The 26,791-nt window shown below is 41.7% G+C and overlaps 1 protein-coding gene across 6 annotated transcripts in view; it reads right to left on the reverse strand.

Moving 5' to 3' along the window:
• Positions 1 to 26,791, reverse strand: part of ADGRB3 (adhesion G protein-coupled receptor B3) — a 628,454-nt gene that overhangs the window by 303,092 nt on the left and 298,571 nt on the right. For all 6 annotated transcript variants that reach the window (XM_077307622.1, XM_077307613.1, XM_077307604.1 and 3 more), the window contains 2 exons: positions 17,854 to 17,922; positions 10,299 to 10,407 (listed from right to left, as the gene is read on the reverse strand). In XM_077307622.1, the coding sequence (XP_077163737.1) occupies positions 10,299 to 10,407; positions 17,854 to 17,922 (178 nt within the window). The remainder of the gene's footprint in view (positions 1 to 10,298; positions 10,408 to 17,853; positions 17,923 to 26,791) is intronic.

Raw genomic sequence — 26,791 nt, forward strand, 5'->3', positions numbered from 1 at the left:
TTTCCCAGGGAACTTGGGATAATTTTGCTATATACCATTTTGTCTACAAGAGCATGCATACACACACACACACACACAGACACAGAGTCTGTGAGCTTGAAAAAGCTGAGGAAGGGCACAGTGGTTCTCATGGCCCAGTAGGAATTTGCATCTGGGCTTTCCTACTCTAAGACCGTTTATGCACTGGGAACTTCACTGCTCCTGCTCCCGTGCAAGAGCACAAATCGGGGGTGGATGAGGTGCACTGGGCCAAATGCTCCTCCGTGTGGGTGCAGGAAGAGATGGAGCAACCTGCCATGGCCAAAACTCCAGCTTGGAGCCCAGCATGAAACCTCCAGTGCATAAACGGTCTAAGAGAAGCATTTTAACATCTATACCCTAACAACAACACTGTTTATTTATTTATTGTATCCATTTGTATATTGCCTCTCGTGGCCTAGCCATCTCAGGACGGCGAACAACAGTCTTGGTGTACATCAGCGATTAAACACTAAAACTTGGATTCTCAATAAACCAACCAAACAATATCCACAGACATTAAAACAATAAAATTAAACAACTGTCAGTAATTACAGTAATAGCATAGGAGGTCATTTTGTCGGCATAGGTGTGTCACTAGGAGGTAGTCAGAGAGGGGGAAAAGGAATGGGGGAAGCCTGATTTATTGATGTGAGACTTTCCAACTGGCCTCAACCATAAGCCTGCTGGAAAAGAACCATCTTGCAGGCCCTGTAGAACTTGGCAAGCTCCATCAGGGCCCCCATCTCTTCAGGGAGCTTATTCCACCAGGCAGGTGTCAGGGCCAAAAAGGCCTGAGTTCTGCTTGAGGCCAGGCATGTTTCTTTAGATTCAGGGATCCTCAACTGGTTGGTATTACAAGAACACAGTGTTCTTTGGTGAACATATTAAGAGTTGTGGTCCCTCAGATACAAAACCTTGAACCAGATCTGCTGCATTTTGGACCAGTTGAAATCTCCAGAGTAGGATCAAGGGTAGGCCTGCATACAGCAAGTTAGTAATCAAATCTGGAGGTGACCATTGCATGGATCATTGTGGCTAGGCGTTCTGGAACCAGGTAGGGCACTACTAGCTTTGCTTGGCATAGGTGGAAAAATGCCAGCTGTGCTATCATTGCAACCTGACCTGCCATCAAAGATCACTCCCAGATTCCTGGCTGACTGTGCAACAGTAAGGCACACTTCCTGATCTGGTCCCTTCCTTCCAAGCCAGAGAACCGTCAACTTTAAAGGGTATGGTTTGAGGCAGCTTGTTTTGAGCCATTCCATCACTGCTTCCAAACACTGGACCATTGTGGTTGTAGAGGCATCTGGCCGGCCATCCATCACCCCCGCATTAGTGGCACCCAAACCCAAAACTCTGGATTAGCTAGACAAGAGGATACATAAAGATGTTGAATAGTATTGGAGAGAGAATCACACCTTATGGAACCTCTCAAGGGAGTTGACAGTAGTGAGACTGATCTTCCCCTCTGTCCTTGACCACTGAGAAAGGAGGTAACCCACTGAAGGGCAGTCCCTCAGATTCCCACATCAACAAGGTGGGGACCAAGAAACTTGTGGTCCACCATATCAAATGCTGCTGAAAGGTTGAGTAATATCAGCAGTGTTGACCCATCTTGGTCTAGCAGCTGTTGCTGGAGATCATCCATCAGGGCAACCAGAGATGACTTGTCCCCATGGCCAGGACAGAAACCCGACTGGAATGGGCCCAGGACTTCATTATGCTTCATCTAGGAATGTCAGCAGTTGGTCTGCAGTGGCTGTCAAGGCTTCCTCAAGCAGCTCTTCTGAGGAGGAGGAAGAATTGCTAGAAGAAAGAGTTCAGACCAGCCAGGCAGCAGTCAGCTGAAACACCTGCAAGTGGGGATGGCTCAGATGCTGACAAGCTACAGCTGGAAACAAAGGAGCAGACCAGTGACTCAGAGCATTCAGAATGATCACCCTCCATAAACCAGTGCTTCAGGAAAAGACTTAAAGAGGTATTGCATGAGAAAATGAGATCTGTGAGGCTAGCCCAGAGATAGCTCCAATTCTTTTAACACTATTAAGTGTTGGGGGGAGATAATGGCAGAGTGACAAGATTTGCACCACAATGCTTAAAGCAATTTGATATGACAAGATTGTTAATATGTTGACAGGTTACACACTAGTTTACATTCTGTAATAAATAAGAAGCCTCCGTGTGCATTTTATTTAAACAGTGTTCTATAAAATATGATAATACAGAGCTTGGATATTACCTTGAGATATTAAATCTCAAAGTGGGAAGAGGGATAAGAAGGAAAAAAGTGTTCTCCTCCTTGAAGAGAACCCTCTTAAATCACTTAGGAAACAGAATATTCATTCTCTTTCTTTAAAAAGGAACTGCAAGAAAATGTATGTCTGTGCAGAGTGGCCCAGCACAGTGGAAGCTTGACTGCTTGCTGAGGGAAAGCATGGCAGCAGAAGAATTTCCATAGAACAGATTGTTACTGACCATAGATATCCACTAAGTTCCGGTTCCAGGAGAGGCTTTCCAGTATAGTGAGCTCTCAACCTGGAGTAGTTGTCATCCAAAAGCTCATTTATAAGTTGAATGTTTGAACCATGGAACCTCTTTTCCCACATAAATAAATGTAATAGATGGTGCTTAGGTTCCCAGGTGCTAAAGAAAAGACTATTTTACCCACAATGGAAATGAAATACTAGGTATATACTTGAAAGAAGAAACAGACAAACAGTACTGCTGTGATTACTGTGTACTAATTAAAAATCAAAAGGCTTGACTCTCTCTTTCTCTGCCCCTTGGATTTGCCTCCCTTTTGCAGGAATGATGCCCTCTCTGTTTCTTTGACATGTGCTTTTCAAACATCACTCATTGTCTGGCCCCTCTTCTCTTCACTCTAGCGTTCCCCAGATCTCAAATAGATTATTGCTCTCTTCTTTACTCCCAACTGTCTTCCTAGAGGTTACACCATATGTCAGTTGTAAGTTTTGTCTCCCTTCACTTGTCCACTGCCTTCCAAGCCCCAGTTTCTTAGATAGTCCTAGAGCAGATGACCCAGCTAAGTCAATCCTGATACACATGAGTTACATCTGTGTCTTTCTCTTTCTGTTGTGTTCAAAAGTATGCACTGTTTGCAACTTGGATGTTCATAAATCAGGGACTTAGTGTACAGCTAAGGCCTACACAGTTAGGAATCACAGAGATCAATACAGAAGAAGAAGAAGAAGAAGAGTTGGTTCTTATATGCCGCTTTTCCCTACCTGAAGGAGGCTCAAAACGGCTTACAGTCGCCTTCCCTTTCCTCTCCCCACAACAGACACCCTATGAGGTAGGTGAGGCTGAGAGAGCCCTGATATCACTGCTGAGTCAGAACAGTTTTATCAGTGCCGTGGCGAGCCCAAGGTCACCCAGCTGGCTGCAGGTGGGGGAGCGCAGAATCGAACCCAGCATGCCAGATCAGAAGTCCGCACTCCTAACCACTACACCAAACAGAAACATTCACTACCAGAAACCCATAACACTGAGAAACAGAATGAAAGAGAAAGTCAACTAAACCATAACAATCAAGCATTATGGTCACCAGGGTACAGGTCTATGTGGCAATTTATCCCTTGGAGTCACAAACGGTGCAGCTGATAAGAACATCCTTAATTGATAGTCAATATTTGAGTTTTTATAGAAGGGATGTGTTCAATAATGCCTTTTAATTAAAAAAAAATAACTTCCAGACACACATACATATGTCTCTGCTTACTTCTTATTTAATGAGCCAGGTTTTTTTTTTAAATCAGTTTATATTTTTCATAAACGGGAAATTGAAAGAAAATGTTAGACGTGATTGTGCCTTTCTCCTGAAGCAATGCCCTGACATTTTATGAACCCACACATATAATTCTTTTCTTCTCTCCTAGCTTCAATGAATTGTCAGAGAAAGGTTCTGCAGACTTATACTGTATTCAGGCAACTTACTTAACAACAGTGCTCAAATTAAAAACCAACCAACCAACCACAAATCAAGGTTGTTCTTTCTTACACTAGGAATCATCATTAAAACTAACTTGGCTACCCAGATGTAGAAACACAGGCACACACTTATACCAGAGTTACCTGTCTGGTTAACCCATATGCCTACCTTAGTATATTATGGATACCTGGAGTTAGTTTTTTAACCACAACTTTTCATGCAAGAAGAGAGGGAGAGGATTAAAAAAAAATTAGGGGGGGGGGAGATGCCAGCTTTGCACACATTTTTTATTTGTGACATATCTTAATGCAACCTTAGGCTTATTTGTCCCGATCAGCACTGTCTGTTTTATAGATGCTACTAGAAATTAATCTCCCTGTAACCCAAATACAGCAGGCGCTAGCAGCTCTCCTCCTTGCGACCCCCCATGCTGCCGTCCCTGCCCCCACCCCCGCCCCTGCCGCAAAGCCCTCTCCCCCGCCCCCTCCCAGCCGAGGATCCCTGCTTTGGCCCGGGGAAAGGAGCTGGGCCGCCACATCTCCGGTGCGGTGGTCCAGCTCCTTTCCTCGCTCCGAAGCCTCACCTGGGTGGCCCACTCACCCAGGAAGCCCACTTACGTCTTGGACGGGCCAAAGGGCACCTTGGACCCTTGGCCCTGGACTGACACTCAGAGGGGCCAATCAAGAGCCGCAAAGCAGCTCCTGATCGGCTCCTTCGATTTTTTTCCCGGACTCACCCCACCCCTTTCTCCACCCACATAGCCCTTACGGCTTTATTTTTACTGCTCCCGCAGAGAGGTTTACAGATTATACAGTAACTGTTTCATCTGTAGCTGTGTTCCATGTTGGATATATCCAACTGTGAAACCTTAAATATTATCCTAAAGAGTGACTTCCCTTGCTTCAGTGAAGAGGCTGTATGAGGAATACTATGCAACAGAATTAAGACCAAGTTCTTGAGTAAATGAGCATTTGTTCATTCATTTAGAAAATATATGACTAATTTCTCGATACTTATGTTCTCAAATGACAGTTTGTGAAAACAAAACAACACAACATAACAAGCTCGTTCCAACACTGCAGCTACAGTAACTGACACCAGGACTTTTTAAGTACAGTGGTCCCAGATGGAAAATGCCATTGCCAAGGGGCCTGAAATGGGTAAATTTAGCAAACAATTAATACCAGAACTTTACAGCCATTAAGAACATTGTCAATTCAGCAGAAGTGGCCCATATAACATAAGGGGACCTTTAAGAGATTCTCTATTTTGGATCATAAGAGTGGGGAGATGTTCTGTCAAGGATCTTGGCCTTCAGAGGCAACCAACCAGTACTCTCCTAAGAACACTTCCTTGGGAGCAAGCCTCATTGAGTTGACATGAGTGAGATTGTGAGTAGATGTATTCAGGATGGCAATGAAAGCAAGTTGATATTTTTTATTTAGAGATTTTATTTACTATGAAACATCTTCCATTGTACCTTCGTGACTTGTGAGGTGAAGTAACTATAGGATATTTTATCTGAGATCATAGCTGTTTGGGTCTCAATCAGAAAATATATCCCCCATTTGTAATTCATGTTTGGGATTCATAATTTTTCTACCACTTTATCAATTTATATGAACTTTGGCTGATGTGATACAATTCTGCAGTGCGTGCCTTAAGTTTCATAGGCATTATATGGTGGCAGGGCTAGCTATTTATTTAAGGCAGGGTTATAATTGTTTTGGGACAGATAGTTCAAATGTATGTTTTCAACAATTAAAGGCTTTGTTCAGAAATAGTCATAAGGCAACTGCATTGTTTTCCCTGTATGCCAGTTCAGTTCACATGCTATAACTGGAACTTATCCATGCCATTATCTACGAAGAACACAAATATGAAGAAGCCATTCTGGAATTTTTGCATCCTTATCAATGAAACTCATGATCTAGATTGAGTTAATCATTCCCATTGCAACAAGGCAATCAAAAAGTACAATGGCATTCTGCCATTTCCTGACCTTTAATTATAGCAATGCTAATTAACGAATAGGATATTGCAAGACAGAAGATAACTTTTTAGCCTGTTTTTCCTCCCCATCCCCTCTGTGTTTTATAATCTTTCACAATTTAACAATTTTGTAAAGAATACCTTGGAGTTCTAGATGGACTTTCTGCCCCTAATTGCCCCAAACATTTAAGTCTGCTTTTCTCCTTTACCATTGATAAACCCCCCCCCCCGATACATTCTTTAGGCTTTGGGAAACCCCAGAAGTGGTGCAGTTATATAGAATATGGTTGGGAAGTTATATAGAATATGGTTGGGAAGTACATGTCCACCTGATTCCCACTCCCTCTAGGCTCATCACTGGCAATTTTGCGACGGGGGGAGGTCAGCATGACCATATATGGTAAGGTGACCAGATTTTAACATTGGTAAAGCAGGACACCATTGACCGGGGGGTGGGGTGGGGGTTCTTGATTAAAAAATTGGTCTATATGGAGCAACAAAATTTTTCATAGAACACATAGAACACAAAAATAGTATTGTAATATATTTTTTAAATTTCAACATAAGTACCATTTGCCAGGTACCCCCAGATGTCCCTCCAAAAGTGGGACAATCTGGTCACCTTAATGATCATATCACCCAATAAATGTTGAACAATTAAAATATATATAAAAATGAATTATCCACCTATTTGGGAAACCCTTCCAGGGCCGTCAAGAAACCCTTGGTTGAGAAAGTCTGATTTAAGTGGTACTTTATTAACCACAAAAAATGACAGCCCTCCAACAGCAGCTACTCGTAACACATTTTCAACATCAACAGTCAACAAACTGTAGTAATAATAAGAGCCAATATAAAACGATCTATTTGATCTGATTCCAAAATAACAATTGGCAGCAACACCACATGTTGATGGTTCAGCATTATCCTTATCTAAACTACATCAGAAATACACAACTTTGTCTTATGGCATGCTGCTTGCCCTTGGGAACCACACCTACTGTGGCCAGAAGGAGGCAATCAGAATGCAGTGATAGTTTCACTAGACTCCTGACCAGCATTACCCAATGTACTGTCTGCATCAGGCCAAGCCAGAGAGAAACATTGGGAGTATTTGCCTTTATTTCTAAATGTTTGATATGCAGCTTCTGTTCATGGGTGGACCAGTGATAAAAAAAAACAAAAACATGATAGGACCTACAGTGCATACTCCACCCCAAGAAAGAAGCATCTGTAAAAATAACTTATTTTATGCTACCCTACTTCTTTATTACCCAAAGGAGTCTCAAAGTGGTTTAGAATCACCTTCCCTTCCTCTCCCCACAACAGATACCCTATGAGGTAGCTGAGGCTGAGAGAGCTCTGAAAGAACCATGAGTGGTCCAAGATCACCCAGCTGGCTTCTTGTGGATGTGTGGGGAATCAAACCCAGTTCTCTAGATCAGGGTCCACCACTCTGAGTCCACCACCCAGGAGGGGGTCTGCCCAGCAGCTGTGTCATGTGGAAGCAGGGATTAACCCCACTTCCATATGACTGCGCTCTTGGCCTTTTCCACCCATGTGGAACTGGCCTGCAAGAGTCTAAAATTTGCACTTTGAGGGTAAGGACTTGTTTAATAATATAACTGATAACACTGCTAAAGAGACAGTGTTCTGTCTCCATAGTGGCATAGAAAAGTCTGGAGGAAAGAACCCACTCATGTGTCAATCTGGTTGGGAAAATTCTGGATGTTACTGGGGGGGGGGGAGAGCACTCCAAATCTTTTAGAGAGAACTAGAAAGCTTTGGAACTGACCTCATGGCAGGCCTGTGTAAGTGTCATCCCATGAGGGAACTGCACAGAAGCCACGAATATGAACATGAAATTAACTTTCATGATAATGAAGCTTCCTCAAAATGAGGCTTATAATCATCTAGGAGGCAAGTGTGTATTTTCTGTGTTTACTATGACAAGTTGTTTGCATTTATTTTCCACACCCTCAAATTACAAAGTATAGAGAATACTTTATTTTCTTCTGATTCTAGACAACCAGCTATCATATGAGAAAAATGGTGCAGAAAAAGAAATAGAGCTTCCCATAAGCAGATCCGGGAACAATTTTTATATAATAGTTCATAAAATCTGATTCATTCCTATAAATTCAACATCTAGTATTTAGCTGTCTTCCCAAAGAATAAGCATTGGATTGCAAGGTACCCTTCTGTGAATCCAAGGCAGTTCCACTTATATATTGGGGGGGGGGGGGAGAAAGTGAGAGAGAGATTGAGATTCATGTTTTTCCAGGCAGAGATGCATCTCTCTATGCTGCATCCCATGTTTTCTCAAAGGTCTTCCAAAGCTAATGAGCAGCTTTTGAGGTGGCATAAAAGACTGTGGTGGATGAGGGTAGACAGGTACCATCCCTTCCACGAGTAGAACAAAGCATATGTACATAGTGCAATCTAGAAAACTATGTTTCTACACATGAATGCTTTCTGTTTTTTTTTTGTTTTTTTCAATCATGACTGAGTAGGAGCAGTAACAATGAAAGTAATTTGCAAACTTCTTAAAGTACAATGGAAGATCTTTCACCGTCAATAATTTCTAAATAAAAACAGCAAGCATCAAGAAAACTTTCTTTCAGTGCTGTCTGACACAGATCTACTCAGAGTCTATTCTGGTCAATTCAATGTTGGTGGTGCATGACAGTATGTGGGACTTAAAACTGGTATCTGCTGGGTAGAGGTATCCTTTCTGTGCTGCATACTGACATATAAAGCTGAGAACTTTTCTTTTTCCCTCCCCAACTCGTTCTTCTGTAATGTATATAATTTCTTAATGATGCACAGGAAGCACATTCAATGCTGTAGTATATTGCTAAGCCAGAAGAATCTTTTACTTGCCCATTTGTAAAACTCCACATCCTTCTGCCCAAGGCAATTTACAATCAATTAAAGCATGGAGAGCTAGCCCTCACTAGTGTTTCAGACCATGTGACTATGGTTCAGGAACACCAATGATGATCAAGGAGTAAAAAATCGATGCACAGCAAATGCTCTTAAATGACGCTCCATGTTTACAGTTCAATCTTTGAACACATCTAAGAGCAAACTATTGAAATCTCCTGGAACCTGCCCCCAACTGATTTTTCGTCTTTCAGCCTAAGATTGCAACCCTGAGATACACATTAAGGACAAAAAAATACAGTTATCCCCATGTAAAAAAGCACCTTAACCCCGAAGCCATATTTTGAACTGTAAGAACAGTACTAAACATGTAAGGAGTTGTGGATTATGACTTGGGCATACTCAGAGCTGGGAGAGACAACTAAAAGGTGGTGGCTATTACAATAAAAAGGGAGAACAAGAGATAGCAGTTCCATCATTTCTGAAATGAAGGGCACCTTCATAAGAGACATTTGTGTTTTTTAAAAATATATTAATATCCCTGTGTACAAAATTGAAAATGCAGTTTTCACAGGGAAAACAATCCTTTTAAATTGAAACATTTTCATGGATTAAAATGCAAAACCCAAGGAAAGAAGGGAGGGAGGGAAGATGCAGAGCTGCTCCTTAATATTGTGCAAGCTTTCTAGTTTAACTACAGATGGCTGCATACAGTGAACCACAATAGGTTATTTTCATCAAAGGCACTGGCTGCATTCAGGCATCACTAACAAATTTCAAGAGTGGTTTAGAATCTTTTGTAAGCAAGAAACAAAGGACAATTTGTTAAACCACCCAATTTGGATGTCTAAACAAATAACAGTTTATCGACAACCTTCTTGTCTGCAGCTCGGACACGAAATGCACAAGGAGGAGAGAGAAGAAAGCCCATACAGCTAAGGGTTTTGGCTTGCTCTCGTCACGGGCAAACTGGGGTTTCTTTGTGATAGCTGAGCTCAGGTGCGGTCTATAATAGCAGTTTGATTACCCAGGAAAGGCCAAGTAGAGCAGCATTAATTTGTCTCATGTTTTAATTAAGGTAAAAACAGGTTGTTTCTGTCTTTGTAGTATCATGATGCACACAACAGAATCATGTGGGAGACCCAAACAAAAACATTTCAAAGGTAATTTCAGTTAAGGACATTATTTTTTATTATGTCTTATAAAACATGTACGATGTTGCATAATTTCTAGCCTGCTTCCTAGTCAATACATAATATGAATCAAGGTTAGATTCTCTGTTTTATAACTCTTGGCGCCAAATTAAAATATAGCCCCCAGGGATATGATAGACTAATAACAGGCCTTGAAAAAGCCTAACAGTTTTAAGAAACAAGCAACATCTAGTAAACGCATACTTGCAATTTTTCAACATAGCACATGTATGATAAGATAAATTCCTATTTCTTACCTACATTTCCAGTCATTAAGTATGAATTCTGAAAGTCCATCATTCCCATTCCAACAATGTGTATAAAATCTTCAATCACCTGCATTAGTTCTATTGAGCCTGGATAGATCTGTGAAATGAAGGCCAGAACCACAGTAAGTACGAGGTCTTCAAAAATACAGTGGGAATAATATAATAAGCACTACCAGCATAACAAAATATACAGAACCTGAAACGTCAGCTATTCCATAACAGGCTTTTAGCCTAGAAAAATGTATGCAGCCATTCTTCTTGAGTTTCGAATGGACTACATACAGTGAAACTTTGGCCTTGGGCTTTGGCCCTCTATCAATAAGGGATCGAGAAGCAGAGCCTTGAAAAAACATTAAACAACATATTATTTCTGAGCATATTTATGACTGAAGCTGCTTCCAAACTGAGGTTTTGCTCTACTTTTGCTTTCAAAGCAGAGTGATTTTTTTCCTTTTAAGCATATTTTTGACATCATTCTCTAAAGGTTCAACTTTCCAGGTTATCCCTGCTTTGCCCAAAGCAGCTTTATTACAGTCTTTTTTGAAAGAACACAATCCAAGCACCTTGGTACTCCATTTGAATGAGAAGAAATGCCTGTTCAACAGCACTTTTAATGGAAATGTCTAAAAAATATATGGTAATTGCTATTGTGCTAGAAATGATAACAATATAATGATCTATTGCCACAATCTACTAATTCCTCTGAATTCTAAGCAGTAATTTTTTTAAAGTACATCTCTAGCTCTTTTTGTTGTTGTTGTGAAGATATAAAGAAAAGGGAGTGACAGACTTTGTCCAGATTTCAGGGAAAGGAAAGGGGAAGCTACAGTACAACTACAGTAAGGCATAAAGATACTCCACTCCCATTGTGAATGTCTTTTCACAGCAGAAACGAAACCAACACAGTTAAGTGGAAACAGCCTAACAAACTCCAAGTTTTCCCTGTCAAAATGTAAATCTTTCTTGCAGATACCATATCTTAAGAAATGGAACTAATGCTTAATGATCTTATGTGTGTTAGATGCCATCAAATAATTTGCAACTTATGTCAACTATGAATTAATAACTCAAAAATGTCCTACCATGAACAGCCTTGCAAACTGAAGGCCATGGCTTTCTTTACTGAGTCAATCCATCTCGTAAAGAGTCTCCCTTTTTTTCCTACCGCCTTTAAACTTTTCCTAGCATTATTGTATTTTCCCATTAGTCTTCTCTTCCCATAATGTGACCAAAGTATGACAGCCTATTTAGCTTCTAAAGAGAATTTAGGCTAAAGGGGGACGGTTGGTTTGAGGATGGGTCCTCACTGTGAGGAGGAAGGCCAGCATTGTTAATTTCCTGGCCTCAACTGTAGGCCTGGTGGAACTGCTCTGTCTTTCAGGCTCTATGAAACTCATCAAGAAGAGCCTTCTACCAGGTTGAGGCCAGGATCGAAAAAGCCCTTGCTCTAGTTGAGGACACTTCTGGGCCAGGGATCCTGAGGCGATCCCTTAGGTACAGAGGTTCCAGACCATTAAGGGCTTTGAAGGTTAGCACCAAAACCTTGAACATGATCTGGCCTCCAGTTTGGAGCCAGTGCCGATGGGACTGTGATTTGAAATTGGGTTTTCTCAAGCCTAACCCAGCTTTCTATCCATTACATTACAACTCCTTCCTAATTGATGTAATACATTTAGACCCTCTGAATTACTTAATACAGAAGATGGAGGGGGGGGAGAGTTCTTGCATGAACTTGGATTTATTTATGCCCATATTGGTGAATAGATACATAAAAAAATTTTTATCAGGCTTTGAACATTTATTTAACATATGTGTATGCTGGACCTCTGCCACTAGTTTAATCAAATATATTTTACCTGCATTGTTTTGTCAATGATTAAAAGATGTATTTCACCTAAATTGTTACATAAATGATAAAAGACCATTTCACAGAAATTTTGCAGCAAAGGTCAATTCTCTTTGGTCTACTTTACATCTACTGACAAACACTGGGAAAGGTATCCCTGTTTGTTGCTAAATGCATCCTAAAGTTTTGATTTAATATTTTTTAAATTCTTGTATTTGCTGAGTTTTTAGTTTTTTGGCTGTATTTAGTTTTTTGGACTGACCCTACGATTAATCACAGAGTAGTGGCCAAAAGGAAGGGAGTACAGGCTGATGACCCACATATGCAAAAAGTCTCAAAAATTTAATGGCCAGGAAAGGCCATGTGATTTCTATTTATTTATTTACATTAGTACATTAGTTACAGCCTGCCTTTCTCTATTGGATTCAAGGCAGTTTAAATACAATCAGTCAATACAATCAAAGGATGGGACATTCAATAACCAAGGCAATAGGATTAGGGTCTAATCCAAACAGAACTCTAAAAACAGAACTGAAGCAAAGTATAAGTATTAACATGACACATTAAATGATGCAAAATTCCACAGTAGGGTCCAGTTTTCAACTAACTATACACAGTAATACAGACTGCGGTCCCTAATACTTCCTTTCTGAATAACTTTCTGAATTATAGAAAAACTCACTCGAACAATTCGTTTTGCACAGATTCGGGGGGTAGCCATGTTGGTCTGAAGCAACAGAACAAACTTTGAGTCCAGTGGCATCTTTAAGACCAACAAAGTTTCACTCTAGGTACCTAACATTAAACTCTGTTGGTCTTAAAGGTTCTACTGGATTCAAATTTTATTCTGTTTTACATCGTTTGCAGGAAACCATGAGTGTGGGAGCCTTCCTGATCACCTCAGGCAGGCCATTCCACAAGGTGGAGGCCACAACAAAGAAGGCAGTTGTTGATCTTGTGTGATAAGATCTGACTCCTATAAAACCATCCAGGCCAGGCTTGTTAGTTTAAGTGTTAAAAGGACACATATTGCTGCTGGGTCATGAATGAGCCTTTGTTCTTACTTTTATTCAGACAGCTGTGGTCAATTGTACCTAGACTTTCTCCTTAGAGCCTGCTCACTGACTTATCAGCAGACAGATCTGAAATCCTGCATGAAAGCAGCTTTCCTTACAGATTCTATGGATGTTGCATTTGTTTCCAAATGAATGACAAAAAAATGCTGCAATACATTTTATTTATTTGCAAACAAAAACATGGGGGGGGGGAAGCATTTGCTTGCTGGAACATTTGTTTGCATCCTTCTCCATAACTTCCCACCCCCGTTCACATATGCTTACCATGCCAGCTTTGGGAAGAAGCTAATGCTTTTGCTGTTATTAATGCAGGTAGGGGATTAGCTAGTCAGCCTATCAGTGGGAGAATTTCTGTCTCCCCCACCTACCAGATGTGTGCTTTCTTGCACAGCTACAATAGAACGGAGAAGCTATCTAGCCAAGCTTTCTTCCTTGCATGTGAAGGAGTGAATGACTGAGTGAAAGGATATCAAAGAAGTTAAGTCTCCTGAGAAAATCCTTCCTGAATGTCAGCACCCATCTCGAACAGCCTCTACCCCACTCAGTCTTGAGCATAGGAAGTGACTGTGTGTACACACATACACACATATACACTGTGCACAATATCCCCAAGCGACAATCATTATGCAAGGACTTTTGAAAGTCCCTATGCACCACTGATCACCTTTCAAGTCATAAAACATTCATGTGTGGTTTATATTAGACAATGAATATTTCACCTAATCCAAACAATGGCAACTGGTTGAAAAGTGAGCTGTTTCCAGCTAAGCAATCTCATTCTGTTTTCTTTCAAGGGCTCTGAATTAAATATGTGCAAACCTAGGAGAGTCTCATCCTATTTTCTTTCAGCATGTATGACATGATTTCCTTCATCTCCACAATCATAATTATGCTCAGTTTGGAAGCTGAAAAAACAGTGCTCCATGGTCTATTTCACAGAAAACAAATTCTCTGATTTTCTGTTAGACAGCAGTTGTGAAGCCTCAACATTTTCATTTTCCAACATGAAAGACTATTAATGATGGATGTATGGAGTACTACTGTGATCTAAAAACTAATATGCATGTGAGTTTCTTGGAGAAAAATGTATGCATGAGAGCTTTCCATTGCATCTGATGAGCGCTCCCTGCTGAGCACTCCCGACATTGATACTAGAGGATAGAATATTTAAAGCTCTTGCTTTAGCCACCTATTTGTGACAGTTTACAAGGAAGCCATAATAAAAAAGAAATATCGATAAAAATTCAGGAATAAAACACTTGATTCTGAGCAGAGGCTTCATTGAATGAAACATTGCTGCATTATTTCATGATGAATGTATTTCAAATGCTATGTTAATTTGCAGAGTTGTGAGCAAACATGCATGTAAGAATGTCTCCTTTGCCATTGAAGTTGCCTGCAAGCATGACCCTGATTCTTTGTTTCAAAACATATTTCTGTGTGTTCTTTCTAAGGCAGACACTAGTGTACTCTTCCTGACAAGATAAATGTGGGAGCACTACTAGAAAAGAGGGCAACTTTTCATCTATTCAGAAAAAAGTTCACTATTTTCTAAAGACTGATTGGCTTGCCCTCAGCACTGTTGTCTCTAACCTATAGGACAGGTGACCTATCCCCATGATGCCATCCTGTTCTGTTCCTAGTGAGATGAAGACCCAGTAAAGATAAGGAAAAAATACCACTGAAGTAGCCCAGGACTGGCAGTTTACAAGCACAAAATAGCTGAATCATTGGAAGAACTGAAAGAATATTTCCCCATCAAGAGCACTAATTTAGGAGTGCTCATGGGCCTAGCCTTGCCAGTTGGCACAATGGCCAAGAGTGCCTTCCATTAGGGGCATCTGGTTCACCAGGTTTCTCCTTTCTTAGGGCTTCTCTGCACAAAGTTCATTGGGCTCAGTAGATACAGATAGGCCCATTATGCACGGGGGGAATAGCGCACATTCGGGGTGGAATGGCAGCAACTAAAATCACCGATAATGCATGGTGCCGGCTGCAACCGGCCGCAGATTCGGTGCATGCTATTGAAAACGCCGTGCTAGCGAAATGCAGAAGAAAGTGCAGCTTCTGGGTGACCGGGGAGCAACCAGAAGCGTCGCCGGGGTCGCCACGTGCATAATCGGTTATTCTGGGTTTTGCCGCCGTTGCGTCCCGTCCCGTGCATAAGCAGTTTGCTTCGCTTCTTCCCCCTCTGCGTTTTCCATGTGACCTGAAATCGCCGTTTCGGCGGCCGTGCATAATGGGCCATACAGAAGCCTTTATTGGCATATTGAGCAATACAATTAGGGAGATACAAAGTAATAATATTAAAAGTCAAGCAGAGTTACCCAGTTTTGTTAAAAACAAGGAATTAATTCTAAAAATTTTGGCTAAAAATGCTGCAATATGGGCGATTCGAGCAGGATCCTTGTTATCACGTAATTTATTAACGATTACAGTTTCATTATTCGCCATGTCTCTGCGATTGGCCTATGGGCGGCTGACCCTCTTACCACATTGGGGAATACAGTAGGACTTCATTGGGTTCGGTTAACAAAAGCCACCTGGACCTGATCCTGATTTCCACTCTGATGCTGCTAAGGCATTTTCCCCCATCTGCACAGATGAAAATTGACTCTGCAGTCACACTTATTCCCCAGCATATCAAAGAGTGGATTTTCTCTAATTCAGCAAGGAAATGCAGGCCCACAGTAATTTCTTCCAGGTGGAGATCACCCACACCTACAGCATGGACATTGTGCCAAGGTCTCTGCTGATTGGTTGGCTCCTGGCAGCAGCAAAACCCTTCATTTCAGGTGCTGCCTAAAATCTGTCTGAGCTAAGCTTTCCCCTAATGTATAAGTCCTATTTAAGCAAGGCAAGAAGCACTCATACATACATGCTTCATTTGGGGGGGGGGGGAGAACTGGTTGCTCTCTTTTTTTAAGCTTGGCAATTTGCTTCTTAAAGACCAATTATGCAGGGTAAGGAAATGTGGGATGGCACCTGCATGCCAGTGGGGCTAATCCCCACTTACGCATGACACCGACACTGTCCAGGCTCCCTCCTGGCCCTGGACCATGTTAGGGCCTCTGATGGCTCATAGCAAGGGCAACCAGATTCTTCCGCATTCCCCACCTACGGTGTCCCTGCAGGGACACAAAATTCCCCATTCAGTTTTGCAGCGCTACAGAGCCAAACGGGACATTTGTATGCCCCCCCACCAAGCGGTTGGGACCCCCATGTCCCACATCCCTCCTGCTGCCGTTGTCACCACAAGTGGTGGCGGACTCTTCCTGCCCCGGAGTTGTGCATGTATATGCACAATTCTGGGGAGGACTGTGTGCACTGGGGTTTTTTCCCCCCTTCATTCATTCACATAAAACAGCCACGTGCATAATCAGCCAAAGTCAGGAGGAGACATTGCCTGTCTTCCTTTGCAAGAAAAAGTGAGAGAAGACACCAGAAAACTTGTCATAGAGACTTTGAATGCAGTATGTCTATGGTGGTTTATCAGTAAAGACTTTTGAAAAGTCTTTCCCTTCCACCCCCCTAAACAATAGTTTTTTAAAGGAAGTGTTAAGTGTCCCCTTAACTTTAAAACAAGAAGCAAATGCAAAATGCAAAGCTCGGAAGAGAAAGCCCAGAGACCAATTAACAGCTCAAACAAATGAAGGTAGGGAGAGAAAAATATCTTGGCAATCCGGGTTTTCTTATTAGCATGCAGATTTAAACACTGCAATTTGGAGGAGAATATCCAAGAAAGAATATGGGTGCCGAGGACAGGAACAGATGCAAACAGAATTGGGATTAAAGAGATACCACTTCAAATCGAAATTAAACTGTGAGCGCAGACAGGACCTTAGTCTCAGCCGGTCTAGCCACACTGAGCCATGCTTTTGTATCCCCAGATTATATGCTGGGCTCCCATTGAAGATAATCTGGAAACTGCATCTGGTACAGAAAACTGGGATAGAAATATGTCCATTGATGAAAGAACAATTTTAAAATCTCACCAAAACGAAAATGGGAGCATTATATTGGGTAAAGCCCTAATTTTCATGCTGAGCTTATAGGGCAACCATTCAGTCGGAACTCACATGTGCTATTTGTATAACTGTATATTTTTCTCTTCATTCCCCCCCCCCAAATATATACTATCGTATGAAAAAGAGCTTGAAGAAATATGCTTTACAAAGACTTACAAAGCAGAGAGCCCTCGTCAAAGCCCATAGCGTGAAACAAGGGGGTGTCAAGTATCTTATTCTTTTCTCACAAGTATCTTTTTTAGACAGTGTCATAAGAATGAAGCTACCTTCTCTAAACCCATCAGGGATGTCATGAAGAGAAGTTAAAATCCTGAGAAGGAATTTAGTAGTAGTCCTTTTATGAGGGGCTAGGGCTACTTCTCCTAAAGGACAGCGTGACAAAAAAAAGCCCTGTTCTTGTAGGACCCTTCTTTTCAGCTCCATCACAGTCAATTTGAGCTGAAATGTAATGCCACTGTTTACACTGATACTTCTCCATGAAACCCTGAGACACTAACTTTTATGTTGTCATTTAGCAGATACAAAGAAGTTGTGCTGTTATCTACAAACAGGTTAAGGAGGGGGAAAACAGAAGCATATATAAATACACTTACTTGCTGTGCATCCTCCCATTTCTCTTTGTTCTCTTCATCCAGAAGGTTACTAACAATTTGAAAGAAGTTCTGTAAATTAAAACAAAGGAACTTTTACATTATAACAAGAAATAATAACTCAAAGTGATGAGAATTTATATGAGATAATGCACAATCTTCCCAGTATGTTGTAGTGCTTAAGAGCAGCAGGCTGTAATTTGGAAAACCAGATTCAATTCCCTGCTGCTTTGCATGAAGCCTGATGGGTGATCCTGGGCCAATCACAGTTCTCTCAAAGCTCTCTTAGCCCCACCTACCTCTCAAGGTGCCTGTCATGAGGAGAAGAAGGGCCACCAAAAATAACATTTGAATTCTCAGGAGAAGGAATTGGGTGAGAATTGTTGGAACTGCCATGTGTGGCTTGCCACACTGTTTGTAAAAAGGCCTCAATGAACAGGGAAATAAGAAGAAATGTCTCCTCTTGGCTCCCTGAAAGGGAAGGGCAGAGATAGGAGGTTGTTGCCTCCCAAGATCTGCTGTCTGAAGCAACTACCTTAAGTAGTCTAGTTAAAAAGCCATTGCCAAAAACTACTAAATGCATGTTCTGTCCAAGCAAATCACTGCTCCTTCATAGATTACAACATAAATTTTGTTCATGGGCATTTTACTGCGACCTGTGCTTATTCCCAGCCTCTAGGGCCATTTTCCCAAAGTCCCTGCAGCTGCCCTGGTGTCTCATTACATTGAGCATGGGATATAAACCCAGAATCTGACTCCCCCAGTCACCCACCCACTATGCCATGCCACACTATTTCTCTATATTAAATGATTAGTAATTGAAAATGTACTTGCTTAGTTTAGACCATTTTGAAGAATAGGAAAATTCATATATACCAGGTATGTCAAATCAATCTGACATTTTAAAATCAGTTTCTGCCTAAATGTTTCTCATGGTAGCATATATAGTTTATCTCCTCAACAATAAAGTTTGTCTTCTCATTTTATCTCCACAACACTAAGAGAGAATGAATGGCCCAAGGTCAGTCACTTAGGATCATGGCTGAATAGAGGCTGAGATTGACCCTACAATCTTTATCCAAATTCTAATCATTATTCCCCAACTGCTGTTTCTAGGCACTGTTATCCAAGTAAAAATTAAGTTTCACATATGCATAAAACACTAACATTAACTTATGCATTTGTATATTTAGTTACATTGACTAGCGATTGTATAACATTTCAGAAACGGAAGGGGTCAGAACTATATTAGTTCAGAATTCCTGAGTCCATCAAGAGTTGGGTCCAAACCCTTCCAAAATGCTGATCTGACTCAAAGTAGAATCACTTCTCTGCAGCTGGAGCTAGAATCACCATTTCCTTTTCCTACAACTGAAATTTTCCTGAGAGTGAAGAGCTCTTCCTGGGGCCTCCATTAAATATTTTACAACTGGATAATGACAGTTGTACACCTTTCTAAGAAATATAGTTTCCAAGGGTTTCTGAACTCTTGCTAACCTATAGTGGAAACTACATTTCTCAAGGGTTCTGGCATCAGGCCACTGTTCAGAGATCTCCATAGATTGGGTCTTTATTGCTGCTGCCATGACAGGAAAATTGGAGGAAAAGAATATGGAATGGATTGGGTGTCAGGGAGAGGGTAAGGCAGAGTCACTTGGGTCCTAACATGCTCTTTATTATAACAACTAGGGGCAAGGCCCGTTGTATCCAGGAATACAATGTGCACTAGAGCTTGGCGGTGGGAAAAGAAAGGGGAGGAGTTGTCCAGTCTGTAAAGGCATGGGGTTAAATGTGTGTGTGGTGTGGGAACTTGTGGTGCCGTGGTGACAAATGAGGGCATGGGTGTGGAGATATGGGTGTCAAGAACCTGTGGTTTGCTTCCATGCAACCACGGTGGCGCGGTTGGTGTGGGCGAAGCACTGGAAGGCGACCGAGACCCCAACTATTTCTACATGGTTAGACAAACTTGCGGACTTAGCAAAAATGGCAAGACTCACTAACATGGTGAATAAGAAACCACCGGAAGATTATGACGAACAGTGGAGCGATTACCTGGACTTTCTTAAGAAAGACAGTAGTAACTGCTAGGCTAGGACTAATATGCAATGGGAACTGACTACATATTTCTTGAGATAATATCAGACTATACTATGTAAGGTATATTTGTATAGATGATGTATAGACTAGGATATAATAACTACCTATCAGCTGGTCGCCTTCTTTTTTCTTTTTCACTCTTCTGTACTTTATATATAATAACAATAAACAAAAAAACAAAACAAAACAAAAAAAGAACCTGTGGTTTGGAATGTTCATTGAGCATGGGAGAGGACTGACCTTTGGGTATTGTGGCATAGTGGTTACAGATGAGCTTTCCAGTACTATGTCTTCAGATATGTGAAGGGAAAATCAGACTAGAGACTCTTCTTAGGGGGAGATTACATGGCAACCAATTCCAGGTGGGGCCTGGAGAACTCCTGGAATTACAGCTCATCTGCAGAGTATAAGGATCAGCTCCCCAGGCAAAAAGGGCTACTTTGGATAGGATTGTGGTAGAGGAGAAACATTCAAGGTCTCCCACACAGGTTGTTGTTGAATTGAAAGACTTGAGGCCTACTGCACAGGATTGTTGTGCAGATGAAACAAGAGAAAAAGGAACCTCCGCAACAGCATCCAGTTTCATCTGCAGAATAACGCTGTGCAGTAGGCCTCAAATCTGCTGATGAGAAATTTGTGAAGAAGAAATACACATGGCTTGGGTGTGTCTAACTCCCGGCCAGAGCAGTATTTTAAGTGAGAAGGGGCTTTTCTGTGGCCTCCCTGTCAGCCAGCTGTTTGGCAAAAGGGGAAAGCAAGGACTCCCCTGCATTGCCCTCAGACTCCCCTGCATTGCTCTCAGAAACGCCTCCCTCCCCTAAGTCAGGGGGCTGTCAGAGGCTCCTTCCCAGCAGGCCTGAAGGGAGGGGGGAGGGAGAACACTCACTAGCCTCCTGCCAGCTCTGTGTTCTGAGGTAAAGGGAGACAATTTACAGTTGGGCATGATAATTAGGGTGGCCTTCGGGTAAAAAGGGCTGCCACAGCCTGTCCAAGCCTCTGTTCTCATTCCCCTTGGCAGCCCTACTGACTTCCTCTCCCTGTGGTGACAGCGATGTCTCCAGATTGCCCCTGGGTGGGCAGGCCCTGTCAGAACTTTGACCCGATGATTGGGCCAAAGTCCTGAGTGGGCATGACCAGTCTGAGGCAGGGCCCAATCTGCCTCTGACAGGGCATGCCCACTCTCCACCCACTTAGCCCTTAGTGAATTATATAACAGCTCCCGCTGTTAGATGCTTGAGGCAAAGCCCAATGAAGAAATACAATGGGCGCTAGCACAAAACCTGCACTGTGACCTTCCTGGATTCTGGCCCTCCCACCACTTGATCTTGAGATCCAGTGTGGTCAAGTGGTTAAAGAGTAGAAGACTCTAATTGCAAGAATTGGGTTTGATTTCTGACTCCTCTTCCATAGCAGCCAGCTGGGTTGCTGACTTCCAGGTGGGGGGCTTGCAAATCTTTGTGAAGATTTCTACAGGACAGGATAAAAGATAGAGAAGGTGAGAGAGAGAGAGAAACAGAAACAGGGGAGGAAAGGAAGGATGACAGGCATCAGTTCTCCTGGAGAAAACAGCTGCTTTGAATGGGCACTAAACCCACCAACAGTATCTATAAAGAAGAGTTGGTTTTTATATGCCGCTTTCCTCTACCCAAAGGAGGTTTAAAGCAGCTTACAGTCACCTTTCCTCTCCCTGCAACAGACACCCTGTGAGATGGGTGAGGCTTAGAGAGCTCTGATATCACTGCTCAGTCAGAACAGTTTTATCAGTGCCGTGGTGAGCCCAAGGTCACCTAGATGGCTGCATGTGGAGGAGTGTAGAATCGAACCTGGCATGCCAGATTAGAAGTCTGCACTCCTAACCACTACACCAAAACTGGCTCTATAGATCACCACTGACCCCACCTTTCCATACAACCACACATCTTGCCCTATCTTCATGCAATTTGAACTGATTGGCCCTTATTGGTACAGTGCCCTCTTCCTGTCTGCAAGCAATTTGAACTGATTGGCCTTCACTGGGACATTGCTCTCTCCCTGTTGACCACAACCCCCAGGGAAGGCCAATCAGGTAGGAAATGTGTTGTCTGCACGCAACTTGACTTACGTTTAGAGATTAGTTAAGAGATTATGTTTAGAGATATGGAGCACATTTTTCAAACTTCAGTATGATCTCAGACATAATGGACTTTATTTTGCATTTTAAAGGAAAGTCATTGCTATTGGCCAAGGAGTTTCCAACCTAAACTGAGGAGAAATAGTTCATCACTAACATGAGCACATGAACCAATGGACACTTCATTGTCTGAACAGATTACTGAAGCCACTGCATCTAATCATGGAGACCAAGATCTCTAAGAAAACTTCTCCATGCCACTCTTTAAGACATGAAACAATAAAATGGATAACCCAGCAAAACCCAGTAGTAACGTTTTTCATTAGTGAGTGCACAGACAAAAAATTAAATAGAAAAGATAATTTTCTCTAACGTTTTGACCTTAGGTTCTTACTTTCCTACATTCAATTATGCTACTTATTGAAGTATCTTTAAGACCCATTATGCACGGGGGTTTTAGCGCACATTCGGGGTGGAATGGCGGCGACTAAAATCACGGATAACGCACGGAGCCGGCTGCAACCGGCTGCAGCTTCGGTGCATGCCACCGAAAAAGCCGCGTCAGTGAAACGCGGAAGAAAGCGCAGCTTCCTGGTGAGCGGGGCGCAACCAGAAGCGGCGCCCGGATCGGCGCGTGCATAATCGGTTACTCTGGGTTTTGCCGCCATCGCGCCCCGCCCTGTGTATAACCGGTATGCGTCGCGTCTTCCCCCTCCGCTTTTTCGATGTGACCCAAATTCGCCGTTTCGGCGGCCGTGCATAATGGGCATAAGTGACTCACATCAGGGACAATTACACTCATGCCAGGTAGCTGTTAAATAACACATTTCCTTTCAATCAATGTCTTTCAAATTGTTCTTAGAACGTCTTTTAAAAATTTCATCTTGCATAGTACTGCTTTTATGTGTATTAGTAAAAGCTGAGCTCATCTTCAGGTATCTGTTTCTTTTAAAAATTAATATAATTTTATCCAGCGCCTCTCAATTATCTAGAGGGGCTTGTTTTTGTTTTTGTATTTTAAAATGAAGGTCTTCATCTTGACCCAAAGTCAAAAAGAAGCCAAATAGAACACGTTACTGCACTGCTTGAGCATAATGACTTCAACGTAATGGCTTGTATCCAGGAACTGAGAACTCAACAGAAAATTATGGAATGAATCTTTGCCAACTGCCCATTTTTATTGTGGCTTCCTACATCCCTCTAAATGATAATTTTGGAGGGTCAGAGGACTATTGGGAGACAAGAATGGAAAATTGCCAGAAATGGCTTCATCTAAAGTGTGAGGTTTGATTGTGCAAGAAATGGCAGAAGGGGACTGATATCTTTTTCACTGCTTTCCTATTGAAGCACCCTGTGCTGCATCCCACTCTACTTCCAATGTTAGCCTAATTCTCAGGAGTGGCTAAGTGGAAGTGCAAAGGATACAGTGGGAAGGAAAATTAGGAAGGACATATTAAAACCAGGGTCAGTGCCAAAAAGGGGAGGGGGGGGTTGCAGAGAAGAAGCAGGAGGCAGAAAGGGAGTTCTTGCTTATATCTTCCCTTACCTGCCATTTTTTCCTTCCCCAATGATTTCCCCCTGTAAACATGTCTGGTAAGGCACTAGTCAACACTGTAGCTATTAACGAATTCTTCAAGAAACTACAGCTGGCTGAAATGCAGAACAACTGTCAATGTAATGTTTACATGGTCTGGTTATTTCACTCTAGGCCCACTGTATAGAAAAAACGATGTTCCCAAATGGCTAATAAATTTGAGCTTGATTTCTGCAGGTTCCTTGGAGACTGGAGCACTCCTTTTCTCAATCAGGCAAAGAAATACTAAAAATACTAACAAGGCTATCTTCCATTTTTTCACATCGCCACAGGGAAGAAAGCTATTTACATCACTCAAAGAAATTTGCCTTTCAAATGAAGGTCTTAACTGACATTACTGAAAACACATCCTTAAAGATAGACAGTGCAGTCAACAAACCGCACTGGACAAACACTACAGGCAAATTTGAGTGCATTTAGAACAGCATTGTGAAATGAGCCACATATCAGTTCATTGTGGAGGCCCTCCTCCAAGGGCATGTTCAATATGTAAATCAGGTATTCGACTTGCTTTGATCACTCTAGTGAAAGATTAACTACCCAAGCAACCTCTTGGCATGTTCTCTGAATAGAAACATCAAACAGCAGCTCCCGGAAGAGAGGACATCTTCTTCCCAGGTTCTTATTTTTCATGTATGAGAGCTTCAAGTCCTACTGATACCATGTTAATTACACTGGATTTCTGCACAGCATCTGAGATATTTTAAAGTGCTGTCATACTGAGAACTCCATGATTCATCTGCAACCTGATACAGAATACAACCTGATTAACTGAGTATAGATTTTTTAAAAATTAAGATGTGGCAGGTTCTCCCCCCCCCCCCTTTGAAGTTTGAAATTTCAGCATTGGCCTTTCTGATGGCTATAACCCTTCCCAAAGGGAAGGAAGTTTGGTTAGATAAGGCCCCCCCAGTATTTGTTTCACCTCTCTTTCTTTTGCAGTGGTGTGGGGAGGACATGTTTGAAGTATGTTGCTTCTCAGTAGGTAGGGTACAGTGACTTTTGTTTAGAAAAGCAGACTGAGCATCCTCATGGAGTGCAGATGAGCTTTCCACTTAGTTCACATGGGGCGTTGTGTCATTGCTGGTGTCGTGTCAATACATTAAAATGATACCAATGGAGGCACCCCCGAAGAAAGATCTGGCCCCATTATTGAAGGAAGCATCTGAGATTGTATAGTGCTTTGGTGTTTCGAAAACTGCATTATGGGAGCCAGCCCAGATAATCCTGCTTAGTTTATTTTCATTACAGGCAGATTTCGCTTCTTAGCTTTGCTCCTTGAACACTAGGGAGACATATATGAAAATTCATTACTATACTATATTTATAACATGCTATCCTGCTTAGCCTTATCTGTACTGCTATCCTGCTTAGCCTTATCATTCCTACATCATGGTAGATACTTTTAAAACAAAGCTTTGGTGGCATTCATTATTTTTGTTAAAAGGATAAAGCCAGAATGATAAAGGATAAAGCCAGAATACCACTTATACATGTGGTATAAGTGAAGTTTTTGACTGTGTTCTTGACTGCATAATTAGTTTTTGTTGTTGTTGACCTTATGCTATCAAGTGCTGAGAAATAGATGACCCATTTTTGCTTGCTGCCAAACTAAGTAAAAATGTACCTCGTAGAATAGTCTTAATCCTGTACCCTTCTGAGTCTATTGACTTTAATAGACTTAGAAGGGAGTAAGTCATTTTAGGATTGCACTGCTAATTATAAAATGTGTAGTATAAATAGTGAAAGATCATTACAATACATTATAAACAGGAAGGGGCAAAAATCATGATACATTCCACTATTCAGTGAAGACATTTGGGAAGCTCCCTGCTGCCTTTAGAGCCAATATTCATAGCAGCAAATGTCTGATGCATCCTTCTAATACCCTGCACTGCATCACTGGAATGACAGTAATATATAGTCCACTATAAAAGAGAGTGTGAAATTGAGATGAGAAGGAACTTAACCTACAATATTCTTCCCAAAGGAGATAGCTTCATTTCTATAATTCTTCCCTTTCCAGTACCTCTGAAAGCATAAAAAATTACAAGGCTACTACAGACATTCCCTAAATGTGTCCATACTTCAACAAGGTTAATTAAAGGCCAAAAGGAGAAGCTTTCATGTTAAAAATGCCCAGAGAGACTATTGATTTTAATTTAGTTGTACATGTCTTATTAGTGCAATGCAAAATATCCAAAGGCTATGCAGATTTAAAACCAACAAGCCACTGAACCAGAATTACTTGTGAATTTATGACATACTTTCCCCCTCACAGATAGTACATATTCTCAGCATTGACACAATTTGCTTCCTAAGGAATGTTACAGCTTCTAGAACATTCATGGGGGCTCAGTCTGGACGAATTTCCATATGAGTTGAAATTACATCTGGTAAAGAAATTGAATCATCCTGACTGACATATCTGTCCATCTCTGGGGCTTCTAGAGATGTATGTACACATTTTGTGGCATCTATTAAATTCAGTATATCTATACCCCCAACACAGGAACTAGAATGAAGCCCCCCAAAAGTGGATTATTGGCCCTTGAGAGTAGAAATGTTCTGCAACTGGAATGACGACTCTCAGAGTGGAATTACAGATCATGGGACCAGATATACTGCTCAAGGACTGGAAGGATAACCCCCAGAGTAGAATGATGGCCCCTGGGAGTAGGAGTAGAGGGTTGCAACTGGAATGACAAACCGCAGAGTGGAATTACAGTTCCTGGAACCAGATAAACTGTTTGGAACTGGAAAGTACTCTATCTGGTTCCAGGGAATGGCATTCTAGTTTGAGGTTTGTCATTCTAGTCCCAGAAAAAATTATTCTGTTCCTAAGTACTACCCTCTACTCTGGAGATTGTTGTTCCAGTCTGAGAACAGTCTATATGGTCCCAAAGACCCATATTGTAAATGTATTTCAACAGAGCTCATATATATCAATTAGGATTAATTATTCTCATTATATTGAATAGGTATTCATATCATTTATTTTAGTACATCCTTCTTTGTCAAATTGGTTTGGCTTGGTTCAAATGGGTAGCCATGTTGGTCTGAAGTAGCACAATAAAAGTCCAGTGGCACCTTTAAGACCAACAAGGATTTATTCAGGGCGTGAGCTTTTGAGTGCAAGC

This window comes from Paroedura picta, chromosome 1, assembly GCF_049243985.1.
Source record: "Paroedura picta isolate Pp20150507F chromosome 1, Ppicta_v3.0, whole genome shotgun sequence".
In the NCBI taxonomy this organism is placed as follows: domain Eukaryota; kingdom Metazoa; phylum Chordata; class Lepidosauria; order Squamata; family Gekkonidae; genus Paroedura; species Paroedura picta.